The sequence below is a fragment of the Cardiocondyla obscurior genome, linkage group LG02 (genome assembly GCF_019399895.1).
Source record: "Cardiocondyla obscurior isolate alpha-2009 linkage group LG02, Cobs3.1, whole genome shotgun sequence".
Classification (NCBI taxonomy): Eukaryota; Metazoa; Arthropoda; class Insecta; order Hymenoptera; family Formicidae; genus Cardiocondyla; species Cardiocondyla obscurior.
In genome coordinates, this window is record NC_091865.1 from 7358064 (window position 1) to 7374678 (window position 16615).

The following is a 16615-nucleotide window of genomic DNA, read 5'->3' on the forward strand; positions in this document are numbered from 1 at the left end:
AAATCCTAAAATTAACTTACTATTCTAGACTGCTTGTACATCATTAAGAAAGTTCACATAGTACCTAACTTACAATTAAATTACCACAACTGTATTATTTATTTTAAACATAGACATAAAAATATCTTTATAAAAAATTGCATTTATTTCTCATATGCATGTAGGCTTTGTCTCAATTTTTTAATGCAAAAAATAAATTATATCTCTATTTTAAAAATGAAAACAATATATAAGATTAAGATTTCACTTTTGAGGTTTAACATAAGTTAATTATAATGATTTCTGTCTATCCCTCTTGTTGTATAAATGGATTTTGAATAGATTCCATACCATCAACTGGACAAATAAGCACTACAGACGTTCCTCTGCACACAACCAAGCCTAACATACGGGTGTCCTGATTCAATTTGTAGGGATCATCTGGGTCTGCATAATTAAAAGAATTTATTTATTATTAAAAAAAAATTAAATATAATAATCGTAATAAAACAAAATTATAGTTGAAAATATGCTGCTACATTTCTAATTAGTTCTTCTATTAATTAATATATTAGCAGCTATTATTATATATGTTACCTCTAAGATATTCCTTCGTATTGTCGAGCACCAGATTGAGTAACGGATCATAACCTTTAAGTATACCTTCAGCTTCCCTGCCACCGGCGAACTTTACCCTTATATTCTTCTCGAGGTACTTTGACAGATCAAGAATGCTCTCTTTCCTCTTTTTCTCCTTGTGCTCGACATTCTGCTGCTACAAAAATTACGAAGAGCGTGCTAAAAAATCGCGATTAATTTGGTATTAAATGTGGGTAACGTTACCTGCTTCGGTGCCTGAAAGGAAAACCGTGAGGTTAACTCGAGAGTTAAGTTTTATTTAAAGCTGCGAATAAGCGAAGATTATACTAGTCTCATAACTTACAGACATTCCTGCGGTCACGCAAAGCAGAAAATCAATCCAAAACGGTAAATCCTCGACGAATTAATGACAATTTAACTCCTCACGACGTGGTTTGAACGACTCGAAGTAAGCACAGTCGCGCCATTGCCCGCTACTTCCCGCTTCCCGCGAGTCATCCTGAAATTATAGCTTTGGCAATCGACTTTTTTTGTGGTAAAAATCGATACGTTTAAAATGTATAAGTCAAGGCTTCAAAGTGACTTTTGAAATCTTTAGTGTAAAATCGCTAAAATTCGTAAAAGCTTGAATTTATTCGTATCTGGCTTTATAAAAAAATACATGTTAATGAATGGTACACCGAAAAGCAGATATGGCATTTGCTGCGGCAAGCGGCGACGGCGGCTGGCGTAGGTGACTTCTCCCACTCTCGGCCGCCGAGTAGCGGGGAGGTGTAGTAGGCCACGTTCTCCTTCAGTCCTGTATGACCGGTGCTCCGCGACACATTTACGCACGTGCTTCGGGTGAGATTCAACGCACACCACGCCAAGATAACGTATGCTAGCCGCCGTCGCAGCACCACGAACACCATTCCTGACGATGGGGATACATTGGGAAGTAGATATGGCGTTTACTGCGGCGATAGAACACCACGCTAGCCATCGTCGTTGTTGTAGCAAACCCTATATCTGCTTCTGAGTGCACATGAACAATGTTAATACAGTGTGACTGCTTTTATATGTTAGAATTAAAATCTATTACATTACCGAGTACTTTTTAACAATTTCTATATATTATTAGCATCTCGCAGATAAACGGAATCTTCCTTAGGGAGTAAAAGTATAGTTTACAGAGTACCACGCAGGTATTTCCATCCATGTTTCTCTTACGCTAAAAATTAAGGGTATACACGAGGCATATGTGTAGAATACGTACGCGTATGTATGTGTGTGCGTGCATGTTTGTACAATACTCAAAGTGATTAAAAAAAAATTTACAGTCTCCGTAAGTCTCGAACAGGCGATCAAAAAATAATACATAAATAATTAAGACTAGACACAAATTGTTTTCCATGTTTTCGAAACAATAAATAAGTGCATTTCCAAATAAATTATATTAATAAAAATTTAACGTAATTTAAGATTTTGCATAATATTAATAATTTAATGTGCGGAGTGGTGAGTGAAATGCTGTTATAATCAAATGTAGACAGTAAAACTGCGCTTTTGCCGAATTATTTTTTTTTATAAACCTCGTCAAGTATTTTTTCTTTTTATAATTGGTCATTGAAGCTCGTCGCAATTTTATTACGTTAAAACTATAATATTCTTGCCCTGAATTATTTATACTTTACACGAGTATTACATACGCTGAGACATAAAACTACTCAGCAAGTAAAATATAAATAATTCGTTGTCAGTTGATTCATTTTTGATGAACATCTCTTTGATCGTAAGAATTCTTCAAATATAATTTTTCTGAATTTTTGCATAAGTTTCAGAAATATATTAATTCTTGAATTTTTCCGCATAATTTTACTTTAGAAAAGTCCTTAGATTTTTATACGAATTGAAACACTTTTCGAACGTGTTTAAAAATTTATTTTAAATTGTTTAAAGAACTTTTTAAATTAATCTCCGAAGACTACTTTTAAAAAATCAAACAAAGATATTAAAGTATTTTTTTTCGAAATATTTATCGATGTGTAAACTATACTTTAGACCAACATCTCTTTTGCTCTTACTGTTTGCATTCGCATTAATTTCTTTAATTATAATTTCGTCAATTTATTTAAAATTAAACGGATATTTTTCTATACAAGTTATCTTGAGTTTTTCTATTAAATTCTGTTATCTATATCGTTACTTCTTGACGGAATCTGCATTGTACATTGGCTGTATTTCGTATAATGTCGTATATGTTGCTGCTGCATCGTTCATACTTCTACACGATTGCGCGATATTGTCCTAACTCCTTCTCCTCTGATCGGTTTATTTGGATGGAATATTATATATCGATGAAACTTCTGTAAATACAATAATAAAAGTTATACGCATGTTAATCATCAGACGGTCGTCGAAATGTTTGTAATCTATTTACGCACCAATAAATTTCGATGTACGCTAATATGACATACTATAAAACAAACTTAAAAATATCTTCCAGTTTTATAAGTAAACCGTGAAACATTTCTATTGTACTATTTTATACGAATCTGTTTATGTTATTTCGCAAGTTTGTGCATTATCGAATAACACACATTCGTGAAAAAGCGATAAAAATCTTTTATCTCTCACTCTAACGTAATGCAACTTTCGGTTTCATAATTTTACGTCGCATATAAAATGCATTTCTTTATCGTCATAAATCTGTGACACCTATTGAAAAGAAGCGAAGCTTACGTTAAATGTAAAGTGGTAAGAAGTATTAACAACCTTAGAAAATCATAGAATTAGAAGGAATTTTTAAAGCTTGCTTCTTTTACATTAAAAAAAAAAAAAAAAAAAAAAAAAACAGTAAATATATTTTTTATTTCAAATATCTTAAATTTTTTTAATTCTTTAGCTGTGGAAAATGTACGTGTGTGTATATATATTTTATTAGATTTTGTAATTATCGTGCTATCATATTTTAATGGATTTTATTATATTTCTCTCATTATTAAATTTACGTTTGCAAAATATCTTTACTGAGGTATTGAAATTATCCACGCAATTTTATTTTCAGTAAAATCGGTCGTGTTTTAGTGACAACTTTGTAGGTAGTATTCTGCATACACAACACAATTTGCATTAAAATATACCACAGCTAAAGGGTTGACGTTAAAGGTCGTAAGTAATTTGACAGCGTGATAAAATCGAATTCTAAAACTGTAAGGCCTTGAGTCACTTCACCAAGGACAGTCGTAAAATCCCTTCCAATTCTTTGCGATTTTTAATTTAAAAAGATAGGCGGCATTTGTCGGTTAGTAGATAGTAATCGAAAAATCGATTAACAATATTTCATACAATAAGCATCACGTATGCCTTATCACGTAAAAAAATGTTTGAAATCTATTTAAGTATTGCACATATTAAAAAAGAATAAGTATATAACGTTAAACAATAAATAGAACAAACATATTTTCCTTTTTTACCTTTACACTATTAACTAAAAAGATATTAAATAATTAAATAAAGTTTAGATTTTTTTTAAAGACACGTTCTGAATGCACATAATTTTATAATATGGCATATGTGATAATTGTATCAGAGCCTTATTAAAAAATACTTAAATCTGTGTACATGTGTGTATGTGTCTGTGTTGTGTATGGATATCTGCAATTCTTACGCGAGTTCATTGCGATATCGAAAGTATTAAATGGCACGAACGATTTAGACATCGTGTCATGTCGATTGTCGTTCCTCTTCTTGTTCAGAGATCAGTGGGACTCCCGGAGGCTGCTCTGCGCTGTTATTCTCGTTCTCGTCTTGCTCGTAAAGTAGCGGCACTGCTTGCTGATTGTTATTGTCAGTCTCCGAGGGCCTTCTGCTTTGACCAGGCAAGAAAGACATCGGTATCGTGCCCGAAGGAGTTGTTGGCGCAGAGCGCGACAACCAGCGCTTCGTTTTGCTTCGCGAATTCGGCAGCCCCAGTGGCATGTACAACTTGCCTCTGGCCTTCCTGACTTTGTACGAGCCAACGTCACCGGGACTTAAAGGCCGCTGATGAGTAGTGCCATCGCTACTTGTTACGTACAAAATCGGAGTTTGACTTTGTTGGCAATGCATGGCGGTGGAATGTCCATTAGACAAATGAGGAAGTTGCTGTATCTTATCCAATAATTCCCGCAACTGGAAAATAATAAGAATAAAAATTAAGTTGATATTGTAAGATTATAGTTCGTATACATGTGAAATTATCTATGTGACATAAACGTTAATTAGAATTAATGTTATGCAGTTGCAGGCATTTTTTTTTAATATTATTAAAATCGTACTTCTATCGTCGGGCTGGTAGCCCGAGGCGGTGAACAAGGCGATTGAGCACCAAGGCTTGATATGTCAGAAGTTGTTCGGTGATTTGTCAGAGAGACGATGGAACCGACATCGCCTGTTTCTCTTCTTTCGCACTCTACCGTCGACAGTTCGTCGACGCTGTTGTTACATGAGTACGGCGGTGGAATAATAGTATTCGCTTCATTCACCATATTGCACATGAAGCTGGAGCTCAGCGAATCCAGTGTACTTGCGTGCGACAACGATCTGAAGTAGCGCATCACAAAACCAGAAGTGCCTTTGCCTGAATCGTCATAGCCAATTACCAAGGGATAAAGATCCGGTTTTGCAGTAACCTGAGGATAAATGGCATAATAAGAAACATAGATTCCAAGTTTATTATAAGTGTTACATATTCTATAAAAACATATAATATAAAAAAGAAAGCAAACACGAAAAAAAAAAAACAATATATAAGAAAAAAAAGAATATACATATAATATGTAATTAGTGGTACTGTTTTCTAAAATAATTAGCCAGCATACATAAAAAAAAACTTTTTAGCAGAAAGTTCCTTATTATATTAATTTTGTTTTAATACCTCATTGTACGGTGGAGGCAATGCCTGCACAAAGGAACTACATCGACTGTAATGAGGAGGCGGATACCACGGTCCCGTGGACGTTCTTTCCGAGGACGTGTCTTCTGCCAGTGCCGAACGGCGACGTTTCCATAACCAAAACCCGCATGTTGCGGCTATTGCCAAGGCAGCGAGTGCCGCTACCCTGTGAATAAAATATCTAATTAGAATAAAATAATAACACAATAAAGTAATTAATATACAAGACTATTAAATGCAAGAAAAAATTATATTTGACAAACAATACACATAATTATTTTATTTGAACGAGTCACGAGTTAAAAGAACTAGAAATTTGGTCTCTTTTCACTCTGTGACGTTTGATAGCATAAATGATTAAAAAAATATACGAACCACAGATACCAATACGTCCAGACCAGGAAATTGAAAATTTCTGAGAGTTGAGGATGCATGAAGACGTTGTAACAACAGTCATAGTGACAACATTCTTTCGGGGGGGAACACCTAAAAAACAATAATTTGTATCTCGTTATTAGTTTGAACATTTAAGTTTTATACTTATAAATTATCTAACGCATGTAAAACGAAATACTTACACATGCCCTTTATCGCATAGCCTAGAAGACACCTTAAAGAAATAATAATTTATTAATATTATCTATTTTACTGATGCTTATTAAAATAAAAAAACTATTTATTTTTGTAATAAAATCGGTAAATAGGAAGCGCAGGTCGCTGGGTTTGAAAGGAGCATGGGGAAAGACTTACGCATGAATAGCAAAACACAACGACGGGCGCGTATTGATCGGTGGCGGAGGAACCGGACGGGCAAAGGTTGCACGAACGAGAGGGTGCGGATGAAATGTGTATCCAGCGATTCAAGCGTTTTTCTCGCAGAAGACGCGGCTACGCGTTTGCTCAGCGTGGGTGAGAGAAAACGGTGACGGCTTTTTACGCGGCCAAGTGCGTGGCGCATCTCGCCGCTCTTACTTGATCGACGAGAAGCAGTAACGTGAACGTCAGGGTGGCCGTTGCAAACGACGCGTCGAGTGTTCGGTTCTTCGCAGCTCGCATCATAATTCTACCGCCGAATCCTGACGTCCGTCACCAGACGCCGAGGGGTGCACGTCGCCGTGCCACTTCGCCCAGCACGCACTTTGTTCTCACCGAGAGGGTGCTCTTGCCCTCGCAGCGTGCGCCCTGCACGCAGAAACTCCTGCACCGCTTACCCCCACACTCATGCGCGTGGTGAAGGGCGCGATGGAGTTGGTATGTGCGAGAAAGCGAGTACAAATGTCCTGCGCCAAATATCCTTGGCAGCCGTGTTTGCCAAATTTGGCGAAAAACAAATTTCGCAGTGTCCGACACGAATTTTGCTGGCAGAATGCCAAGTGAAATTAATGGCGTAATTAAATGGGGCTTGATGGTAGATTCGCATGCAAACTGACGTCCCTATTAGGACCGATTCGCTGAACGTGTTGGCATTCGCTGCTACAATGCGTCGACGTTATTTTATATATAATAAATATAAAGTAAAATAGTTATTATAAAATAAATTTTAAATTTATTTAGATTGTCGAGTCTTACATAAATAAAAATCCCTATCTAAAAAAAAAATTTTAACGACACATTTCTATTAATATAATTGTTAATTGTTTTAGTTAAATTAATTTTATAATATTCATATTTTAAAGATACTTCCAGATATTCAAAAATTTCTGATTGCAGTTTCTTAATTCCAATAGTAATTTAATAAAAATCACTACTAATACATCAAAAAATTACTAATTGTCGACTTCAAATTTTAATTAAAAAAAATAAAATTAATTTACTTAATTTTTAAAAGTAAGAAGTCAACTCAGTTACTATATTAATTTCAATTTATACAGTTATAACCACTAAAGTGATTTAAATTAGTATTAATATTTATTCAAAGTTTTTCAAATAAATTAATTATAAATTCTTTCGATTCATAAACTTAATTTCAATGATTTATATTTTATCCTATAAAAGACATTTCAAATATAGGAAACTTTTATTATTTAAGGGATAACATTAGATTGGTCAAAAAGTTTTTACGTATCTTATGTAAGTAAAGCGCCTCAAAATACCTAAAGGCTTTTTAACCAAACTGATACATATTCGCTTTAAGAAAGTATTTTTTGACAATTGATTGATGTATATTGATGTTACAGCATTTAGCGTAAAATCGTTAAAAAAATGCAATTTACTTGTCTCTTTTATATCTCTTTTGTTTTTATCTTTCTTTTTTTTTATATTTATTCGCTCACTCATTCATTCAATTATTCTTCATTTATTTTACCTATGTATATTAACTTTATCCCATATGTTATAATAAATTAGATCATAATGCTCGGAAAAACATAAGTAGTAGAATTAAGTAATAAAGAAATCGTCCAGTGATCTTTAATTATAATACTAAACAAGTTCTACAACTTATGTTTTTCTTTCATATGCTATGATCTTAATAAGAACTTAGCAAAATTTATTATTAACGCGTTCAAGAATAGTCATATATTGCATGTGTATAGTCGTTCCAGAAAAAAGTCAAAGTAATAAATAAATGATATATAAAAAAAGAAAAGGCAGAAATGCCGACGTGACATATTACAAAACGTTACTTTTCATTGCGACGTGTTTTTCAACAAATCAGTACCTTTTTCTTCATGTCGACAGGTATAGCCGATGGTAGTCGTTGGCACCAAAGGCGCAGTTACACTTGGGACATTTCCGTTGCCGCGTTTCGTAACGTGTGCGCAAACAGTCCCAGCAGAACACGTGGAAGCACTTGGTGAGTACAGCGTCTTTACGTTTCACTTTACAAGACGGACACGTTAACGTTTCTTTGTACTCTCGTAACTCTTCTGCCATCACTTCGTCTAAGGTTTCAGCGAGCTCAATTTTTTTCATACGCTCAACCTTGCGTCTGAGTTGCGCTATCTCTTCCTACATACAATTAATTTAAAAAATTATACGAAATTAAAAATTAAAAAAAAAACATAGCTAATGTTAAATCAAATAATTATACCTGCAATCTTTTAGTTTTATATGCTTCCGCTTCCAAGGAACTTGTTTTCTCGGCTACAACTTGTTGTGCTTCTTTCATTTGAGAATGATATTTTTCTGCACCAGTAAAATAATTAATTTTATATTGAAAGTGACTGATTTTTGTTACTTATTTTTTATTCGCTCTTTTACGTTTACAAAATCTTACCAAGATGAAGTTTGAGATCAGCCGCAGATTGTGCGCTCTCTATCGCTTTCCGCTTGTGCATCTCCATTGCCTGCTGTCTTAGCGCCAATTCCTTTTCCACCGTCGCGAGAGAGTTTTGTAAAAGTCGCTCCTTTTCTTCTAACTTTCGTACAACGACGTTAGCCGCTTCCACTTGTGTTGTCAATGTAGATACTTGCTCCTTCAGTACGTCTTTTTCTTCCCTTGCAAGCTTGTGCAATTGATTACTTTTAATCCTTTCTGTCATAAGTTTGAAATTTGCATCATCTTTTTCACGTAACTGTTGTATCAATCTAGAATTCTGCTCTTGCATATCTTCAAATGCTTGTCCCGTGACTTCCATTTCGTTCAAAAGCGCTTCTTCCTCCTGCAGCCAAATAAAATTCTGTTCAACATTATATTTCCGTTCGCGTACATTATCAAATTCGGTCATTTACCTAGTAATAATTGGTTAACATAAATAACAGATAAATTATCTTATAACTAATTGTATTCTTAATTAAGTTCTTAATCTTTTCATACAGTGTATTAAAAGTTGCAATCATTAAATATAATCTACCTGTTTCTGACAAGCAACTTGGCGTTGTAATGTATATGCTTGTTCTTCCAATTTTTTAATTTTTATTTGCGCATCTTCATCAGCCAACTTTTTACGTTCCTCGCGTTTACTTTCCTGCAAAAGTACAACACAAGTCATTGTATTATAAAATAGAAAATAATTCTCATTGAATTATTAAATGCATAATCGTTAACACAATCCTGTAATAGGATAACATACTTGAATTTTTTTTACTTGCTGTCGTAAGTCTTCTAACTCTGCTCTTGTTTTACGTTCTGCAGCCATTAACTGTACTTTATCTCGTTGTTCTTTTCCAACACCTTTGTACATGTCCAATAACAGTTTCATTTCTTTCATCTCATTCACAGCTTTTCTATAATTAGAAATATATTTTCAGTTAATTTCTAAAACTATATATCGTTATAATAGCTATTTTTTATTTAAAAACATTAGACATCGTGGACGTACTTAAGTTGTGCCTTTAAGTCTCTCACAAGCTCCGATTCTGCCATCTTTGCATCTTTAGTGCGATGTGCAGGATCTCGGTGTTCGGTCTTCACAGATTCTTTCTTGATATCTTTTTCACGTTTTATATCCTTCTCTTTTTTTAAAGTTGGCGAAGTTAATGTTGCTGAGTCCGGTGTATTTTTATTGCCTTCACCTTCTCCAACCTCGATAGTCTCCACCTCTTCGTCCGCACCAGATTCCCTCTTTATAGTAACACCACTTTCTTCTTTTATCTGTACATATTAATAAAAATCAATATTAACATAAAAATAATAGGCAATAAATTATTTATAATTAGTAATTACTTATATATTTCTACCTGTGTAGAACCTGGCAGCGAATTTGAAGCATCTTCTTCTTTTCCACTGCCATCTGAATTATTTCCTTCTTTATTTTCTTGCGCTGTTTGTTGACCTAATTTAGTTGTCAATTCCTCTATTTCCTTTTTTAGCTAAAGAAATTTATTCAAAATTAGGAATAAATTAATCAATAAAAAAGATAGTAACTACGAAATTAAAAAATCTTGAATCAAAAAATGTGTTTATGTGCATACTCGAGGTATTTCAGTAGAAGTTTCTTTGTATTTTCGTTTATATCGATGTACTTCTCCTTTCAATTGTTGATTGTGATTCTGAAGAGAAGTAATCAAATGTCGCATTTCTCGATTAATCGGACCTGTTTGTTCATTAGCAGCTAGATTTTGTTCAAATTCAATGCGAAGCATCTCGTATTCTTTACGTAATTGTGCTAAAACATCTTCGAGTTGTATACATTCTCCGCGCAGTTTCTTTTGAGCCATTAATTCTTCACTCTATGAAAACATTTTTTTTATCTTAATAAAGATAAAATAATTTTAATACTCGTAAACGTACAAAAATGTTACCTCCATCATCTCGATGTGGCGCAGATGCGCATTCTTGCCAGATTGTAACTGTTGACGAGCATCATCCAATTGTGTTTTTAATTGCATAGACTCGTTATATAATACGGAAAATTGCGATTGTAAACACTTGTACTCTGTTGTTTCCACGATTACCGATTCGGGAAGCTGTCGTATCTGTAGTAAGAAATAATCGAATTTAGCTATTAATAATAAAGTTAATTAAATTAAAATATATTATCTTAATATTCATGTCAAAAAAATTGAGGAACTATAATAATTTACTTACATCCATTTTCAATTTTTCTACTTCTTTCAAGGTATCACGATGTTGCTGATGCAGTTTGTCTAGTTCTTGCAGCCTATTGTTTGCCAATTCACGCGTTTCTTCAAGTTCTCTTTGTAAGTCATCAAGCTGCAAATAATATACATATATCGGTAGATTGTAAATTAGAAAAAAATGTGTAACTTAAAAAAAAAATTACCTTAGTCTGAGAAACACTGGATGCAACTAAAGTATTTGGTTTATTACTGCCTTTCTCATCTGTGCCATGAATCTGCTGAAAAGCTTTTAACTTCTCAATTGCTTCTCCCAGATGATGTTCCAATTTATCGTTTCTCGCTCTTACTTTGTTTAATTCGTACTGCAAATCGTCAACTTGATTTCGTAATTCTGCTGCAAGCGTATCTTTCCCAGTTATTGTATCTTGCAGTTCTGACATCTGTGTAAATATTAACGAATGTAATTAAATATTAATATTTCGAATTATCGAGTAAAATTTTATGCCATAGTTTTAAATTGTAATCGATACTAAAATAAGAAACAAAATATAAATAAGAGAACAAAATTACCTTTAATGAAATAGTATGATACTTTTCATGTAATTGTATATTTATTGCCTGCAGGTTTCTGTTTTCCATTTGTATTTCTGAATTAGCACGACGTACAACTTCGTCAATATTTGGTGCCTCTTCTGAACATTAATTTACAATTGCATTAATTACACCCCTATAGATTTATGACTCTTCGTAATATAATTTTGTGATATATAAAACTTTTTTAATATTTAACAATTTTTGTCAAATTTGTTCAAATTAAATCATGTTAAATTAAAATTTTGAATTGAAAACTTACCGCCATCAAATTCTCCTTTAAGCGCGAGAGTAATCTTCTCATTTCTTTGAGATAAACGATCAAAAGCCTGTACAACTTTAGACACAGCTCGTTTTGATACTTGTACACGATTTGCTAATTTGTCATCTAATTCTTCTTTATCCCAGGAAGATAATTGCATAAGAAACGACGTTGTAGCCTCGCTCTCATCTATAACAAAATGTTTTATTGTAGAAAACGTGCTGTTTTATCACACTTTTTTTGAAGCATACTTTTATTTTCTGATTCATCAGCAGTTTCAGCATCAAATCTCTGCAATAACACACGTATATCTTCATTGAGTTGATTCCAATATCGATTAACAACATTAAGTACCGCGTCATCTTGCATTTGCCGTTTCTCTAATTGTTCAATACGTTGTCTTAATTCAGCTTCCATTCTATGCCTTTGTTCTAATCTCTGAAAGAAGCAAAATTATATATTTAAAAAATTCATAAAGTAAAAAATTAACTTAGAGCAGCGCTCGGAATAGTAGCCCAGTTCGGCCGATTTCTGATCGTCTCCGCCTTTGGTTCCCCACTATCGCTCGAAGCTCAACGACCGGCTGCCGATCGCCCGCGAGACGCTTTAATTAATTAATTTTATTAATTATTTAATAAAGTGTATGATTCTAACGTGAACATAAATAGGAACGCTCCTAAGTTAAAGCGTCTCGCGGGCGATCGGCAGCCGGCCGTCGCGCTTCGAGCGATAGTGGGGGACCGAAGGCGGAGATAATCAGAAATTGGCCGAACTGGGCTACTAATTCCGAGCGCAATTAGAGTATACAAACATAAAAATATAAACTTTTTATACCTGGGACAACTTTTTGTTTTGAAATTGTAAAACCTTCATGTCCATTTCTTCAAGAGTAGATATTGGTCCAATTAAAATTGGCTCAAACTGCACCTTTTTTATAGGTGGCTGGGAACTGGGGTCCCCACTGTCTGCAGGTCGTTTCGACATTTTTACAGGAAGTATTATATCTGTAAAACAAAAATAAAAACAAGAATAAGTAATTTATTTAAAATAAAAAAAAAACTTGATTTATATATAAATATAAAATAAACTTTAAAAAAAAAGAAGTAATTTTTTGGGGTTATAATTTGTGCAAAAGAAAAACTACATAAACTATATTATTTCAGAATCATCAGTGTTAAAAACATCGACGACCAACATACGGCACGACGTGTAAAATACACGTAAAGCATACAAATACAAAGAATAATACGTTATTAAAGTCGACGGTTTCTAAGATGTCCTCCAGCTTCCTCAGCTTTCTTTAGGTCTACAGGCTTGGCTAGTACTAGCGAGCTATCAATATAATTGGGACAGAATCGCCCTGGACTAAGTGTAGAGCTTTCTGAGCGTCATTGAGGCTCTCCAGTGTATCTCGCAAACTCTGGAGAAGTGAAAAGCTGAAACAATACCGTTAGAGTAGTCGTTATTGATTTCGCAAGCGCGCGCGCACGGCCGTAGAATTTACCTTGATCCAGGGGATCAAGCTGCTTCCGCTGATCCCGCTACGTCGACGTTGTTTTTCACGCGTCTTGCTGATACGTCATCGATCATTCTTCAACGTTCCGTGCCTCATGTGCTGAATTGGGCCTCGCAAACCTCGGCATCTCGATTTTCCAACGCGTTATGGGGGAGCTAAAGCCGTCGGCGAACTTGCACGGCATCGGTACGACAGGCCAAGCGCACATTCTATACCGGTTCGTGGCGACATCTGAAATTTCGTAATGTGCGTGCATATAAGTGTAACAAATTTTTGTAGCCTATTCCGCCTATCCTGTCCATCTTGCTGAACATGTGCAGAGAGGAACAATATTTTTTATAAATAAGTTATTATTGCGTAATGAAAAAGAATTTTTCATTCCATTCAGTTCATTCGAAAAATAGTGTTATACACGATTGCGTGATAAAACAGTAAGCTTTCCCTTATGGCAAACCGGAAGACAAACTGTTCTCAGTAATGCAACATTGATGTAGTAAAGAACAAACCTCGATTTAGTCTTGAAGTTCTGCAGTCTGAAGTCTGAACTGCTCTGGACGCCGCCATTCTACCTTGTGATTTGCGTCCTATACACGGTTTGTATATAAAAAGGAGTAAATTACCGGGATTTTAAGTTCTAATGTATAGCAGAAAGTGAAGACTAATAAGAACTGTATGAATAACGTACGTATATGGATTTGTTGGACTTTGTTTTAACCCTGCGTAGGTACTGACAAAATTACATTTCGCTCTTTTATTTATTAGGCGTCTAGCCTCACAGAAATTAAGAAAACACACATTATAATTACAGCGGTTTATATCATTCAATTGTATATGAAATTAAGCTGTTATTTTAAACGTGGTTTTTATTCCAGTTGTTCGATATGGATACCAAAACTCTTCCGAGTTTGTTAAGCTTGAAAGTGACTCCACCGTCAGAATTGCAAAATCAGAATGTTGACAATGGAGTTGGAGATGGAGATGGCGGTTCGGTGAAATTACCAGCTGCTCTAGAACAAGCTTTAGCATTTAAAACAGAAAGAGCAAAGGAAGTGGGCGAAGACCCGAACGACATAGTGACTGTAAGTAAATTATCAAAGGACGATAGCGAGGACGTTTCGCAGATAGACGATATTATAACGGAGCTAGAGCCAGCTGTAGAAAAAGTTGAGTTAAAATCTGGTAAAACAAAAAAGAAAAAAAAGTCGAAGAGGAAGAGGCACAATGCGGAGAAAAAGGACTCAAGCCAGAGAAAAGACAATGCAGAGGAGATTAAGACTAAAGAGAATATCCCGGAAATAGAATACATACAGGAAATACCGAGCATAAATGACTTGGAGCCTATGTATCGGCAATTCGTTAGAGTATTTGAGGCGTTTAAATTAGTTGAGCCGGAACCAAGTCCGAACGATGTAACGGACAAGGGTGAGCCTATTGGCCAGTATCCACCAGTGGCAAACATACAATCCGCTGGCAGCGGTATACCGAGTAAAATTCCGCTGTTAGACGATTTCGATGACGAGGCAAATCAGCAGCAGCAACAACAGGGCACTGGGGAGAACGGTGCACCTCGTCTATCGAAGCGTAAACTGAAAAGACTGACGCGGTTGAGCGTGGCGGAATTGAAGCAGCTGGTGGGTCGTCCAGATGTCGTGGAGATGCACGATGTCACCGCGCGAGATCCGAAGTTACTCGTACAGTTAAAGGCACATCGAAATACAGTTCCAGTACCGAGGCATTGGTGCTTTAAGCGTAAGTACTTGCAAGGTAAGCGCGGTATAGAAAAACCACCTTTCGATTTACCGGACTTTATCAAACGTACCGGCATCACGGAGATGAGAGCGAGCCTGCAAGAGCGTGACGACACGCGTACGTTAAAGGCAAAGATGCGGGAGCGAGCGCGGCCGAAATTGGGCAAAATCGACATTGATTATCAAAAATTGCACGACGCATTTTTCAAATGGCAAACCAAGCCGCGCATGACGATTCACGGTGATCTTTATTACGAGGGCAAAGAGTTCGAGACGCGGTTAAAAGAAAAGAAGCCTGGGGAGCTGTCGGATGAGCTACGTACAGCTTTAGGAATGCCAGTGGGACCGAATTGTCAGAAAGTACCACCACCGTGGTTGATAGCTATGCAGCGCTATGGCCCGCCGCCGAGTTACCCAAATCTCAAGATACCTGGCTTGAACGCACCTATTCCAGAGGGTTGCGCATTCGGTTATCATGCAGGTGGGTGGGGAAAGCCACCGGTAGACGAAACCGGACGTCCGCTCTATGGTGATGTATTTGGCATATCGCGCACTTCGAGTGCGGACGCGATGGACGAAGAAGTAGATCGAGGAATGTGGGGCGAGCCCGAGTCGGAATCGTCCGGCGAGGAGGATGAGGATGAGGATGCCGAGGAAGGTGGCGAGGGCGGTGAGGGTGAAGGAAAAGACGGCGATGGTGATGCCAGTGGACTGGTCACCCCTGGCGCAGAAGGTTTGATCACGCCTAGTGGAATCACGTCAATCCCGGCAGGCTTGGAGACACCGGAGACTATCGAGTTGAGGAAAAAGAAAATCGAAAGCGAGATGGAGGGTGGTGACACACCCGCGCTCTACACAGTGTTGCAGGAGCGTCGTACGGAAGGTTTAGGTGCCAGCATGATGGGCAGCACCCACGTGTACGATATGACTGGTGCAGCAGGTGGGCAGGCGCCACCCTCTGTGATCGCCGCACGCCGTGGTGCTATCAGTGGTAGCGCAAGCGACGCTCGAGTGGAGAAAGACGGGGCTGTCGAACTCACTCTAGATCCTAGCGAGTTAGATCTCGATTCTGAGGCAATGGCATCTAGGTACGAGGAAACAATGAGATCGAGACAAGCACATCTTAGAAGGGAAGATTTGTCAGATATGCTACAAGATCATGTACAACGACAAAAGGTACGTACATATATATAATTATTAATTAATTTATTTATTAATTATTTATTTTTATTATTTTTTATTTATCTATTATACATACGTCGATAGCTGCATTATACTCGCATTGTCCAAACTTTTACCTCATTCCATTTCTTAATTTAAAATTAAATTTAAGTTTTAACGCTTTTATTTTTATTACAGAGCAAACGCAAACGTCAGCAAATCCAGGATACAAAAGTATCTAAGAAGTATAAAGAATTTAAATTTTAAGTGTATTATTTTTCCTATTATATGTGTACTATATTATATAGAAATTAAATTGACATAGTATGAAAAAAAATTAGTTTTTATATACACTTCAATTATTAAAGAATTATATATTT

General features: G+C 35.9%; 4 protein-coding genes across 11 annotated transcripts; 1 reads left to right on the plus strand and 3 right to left on the minus strand.

Annotated features, from left to right (window-relative positions):
* Positions 1 to 122: 122 nt before the first annotated feature.
* Positions 123 to 1074, minus strand: Lsm7 (U6 snRNA-associated Sm-like protein LSm7). The gene is made up of 3 exons (XM_070670482.1): positions 923 to 1074; positions 577 to 754; positions 123 to 426 (listed from the first exon to the last, which is right to left on the minus strand). The coding sequence occupies exons 1-3, from the start codon at positions 926 to 928 to the stop codon at positions 287 to 289; spliced, it is 324 nt and encodes a 107-aa protein (XP_070526583.1). The 5' UTR covers positions 929 to 1074; the 3' UTR covers positions 123 to 286.
* Positions 1075 to 1193: 119 nt separating this feature from the next.
* Positions 1194 to 8263, minus strand: LOC139110541 (uncharacterized). Of its 4 annotated transcripts, none has more exons than XM_070670382.1 (7): positions 8154 to 8263; positions 6073 to 6104; positions 5870 to 5980; positions 5477 to 5660; positions 4878 to 5231; positions 3003 to 4731; positions 1194 to 2924 (listed from the first exon to the last, which is right to left on the minus strand). In XM_070670382.1, the coding sequence occupies exons 1-6, from the start codon at positions 8163 to 8165 to the stop codon at positions 4285 to 4287; spliced, it is 1140 nt and encodes a 379-aa protein (XP_070526483.1). In that variant the 5' UTR covers positions 8166 to 8263; the 3' UTR covers positions 1194 to 2924; positions 3003 to 4284. The 4 variants fall into 4 exon arrangements, with proteins under 4 accessions (XP_070526483.1, XP_070526482.1, XP_070526475.1 ...); XM_070670381.1 differs by lacking the exon at positions 8154 to 8263 and adding an exon at positions 6467 to 6688 and having other exon boundaries at positions 4229 to 4731; XM_070670374.1 differs by lacking the exon at positions 8154 to 8263 and adding an exon at positions 6467 to 6688.
* Bre1 (E3 ubiquitin-protein ligase Bre1) lies at positions 7468 to 13501 on the minus strand. Of its 2 annotated transcripts, none has more exons than XM_070670253.1 (17): positions 13315 to 13501; positions 13060 to 13246; positions 12645 to 12814; positions 12062 to 12248; positions 11811 to 11999; positions 11528 to 11649; positions 11161 to 11397; positions 10965 to 11090; positions 10679 to 10852; positions 10349 to 10606; positions 10115 to 10246; positions 9757 to 10028; positions 9508 to 9661; positions 9289 to 9402; positions 8712 to 9096; positions 8526 to 8620; positions 7468 to 8443 (listed from the first exon to the last, which is right to left on the minus strand). In XM_070670253.1, the coding sequence occupies exons 3-17, from the start codon at positions 12792 to 12794 to the stop codon at positions 8162 to 8164; spliced, it is 2877 nt and encodes a 958-aa protein (XP_070526354.1). In that variant the 5' UTR covers positions 12795 to 12814; positions 13060 to 13246; positions 13315 to 13501; the 3' UTR covers positions 7468 to 8161. The 2 variants fall into 2 exon arrangements, with proteins under 2 accessions (XP_070526354.1, XP_070526348.1); XM_070670247.1 differs by having other exon boundaries at positions 8712 to 9114.
* Positions 13502 to 13629: 128 nt separating this feature from the next.
* Positions 13630 to 16572, plus strand: Sf3b2 (splicing factor 3B subunit 2). 4 transcript variants are annotated; one of them, XM_070670274.1, is made up of 3 exons: positions 13630 to 14050; positions 14199 to 16250; positions 16434 to 16572. In XM_070670274.1, exons 2-3 carry the CDS (start codon positions 14208 to 14210, stop codon positions 16500 to 16502), a joined length of 2112 nt encoding a protein of 703 aa, XP_070526375.1. In that variant the 5' UTR covers positions 13630 to 14050; positions 14199 to 14207; the 3' UTR covers positions 16503 to 16572. The 4 variants fall into 4 exon arrangements, with proteins under 4 accessions (XP_070526375.1, XP_070526382.1, XP_070526374.1 ...); XM_070670281.1 differs by having other exon boundaries at positions 13630 to 14046; XM_070670273.1 differs by having other exon boundaries at positions 13630 to 14007.
* Positions 16573 to 16615: the final 43 nt, after the last annotated feature.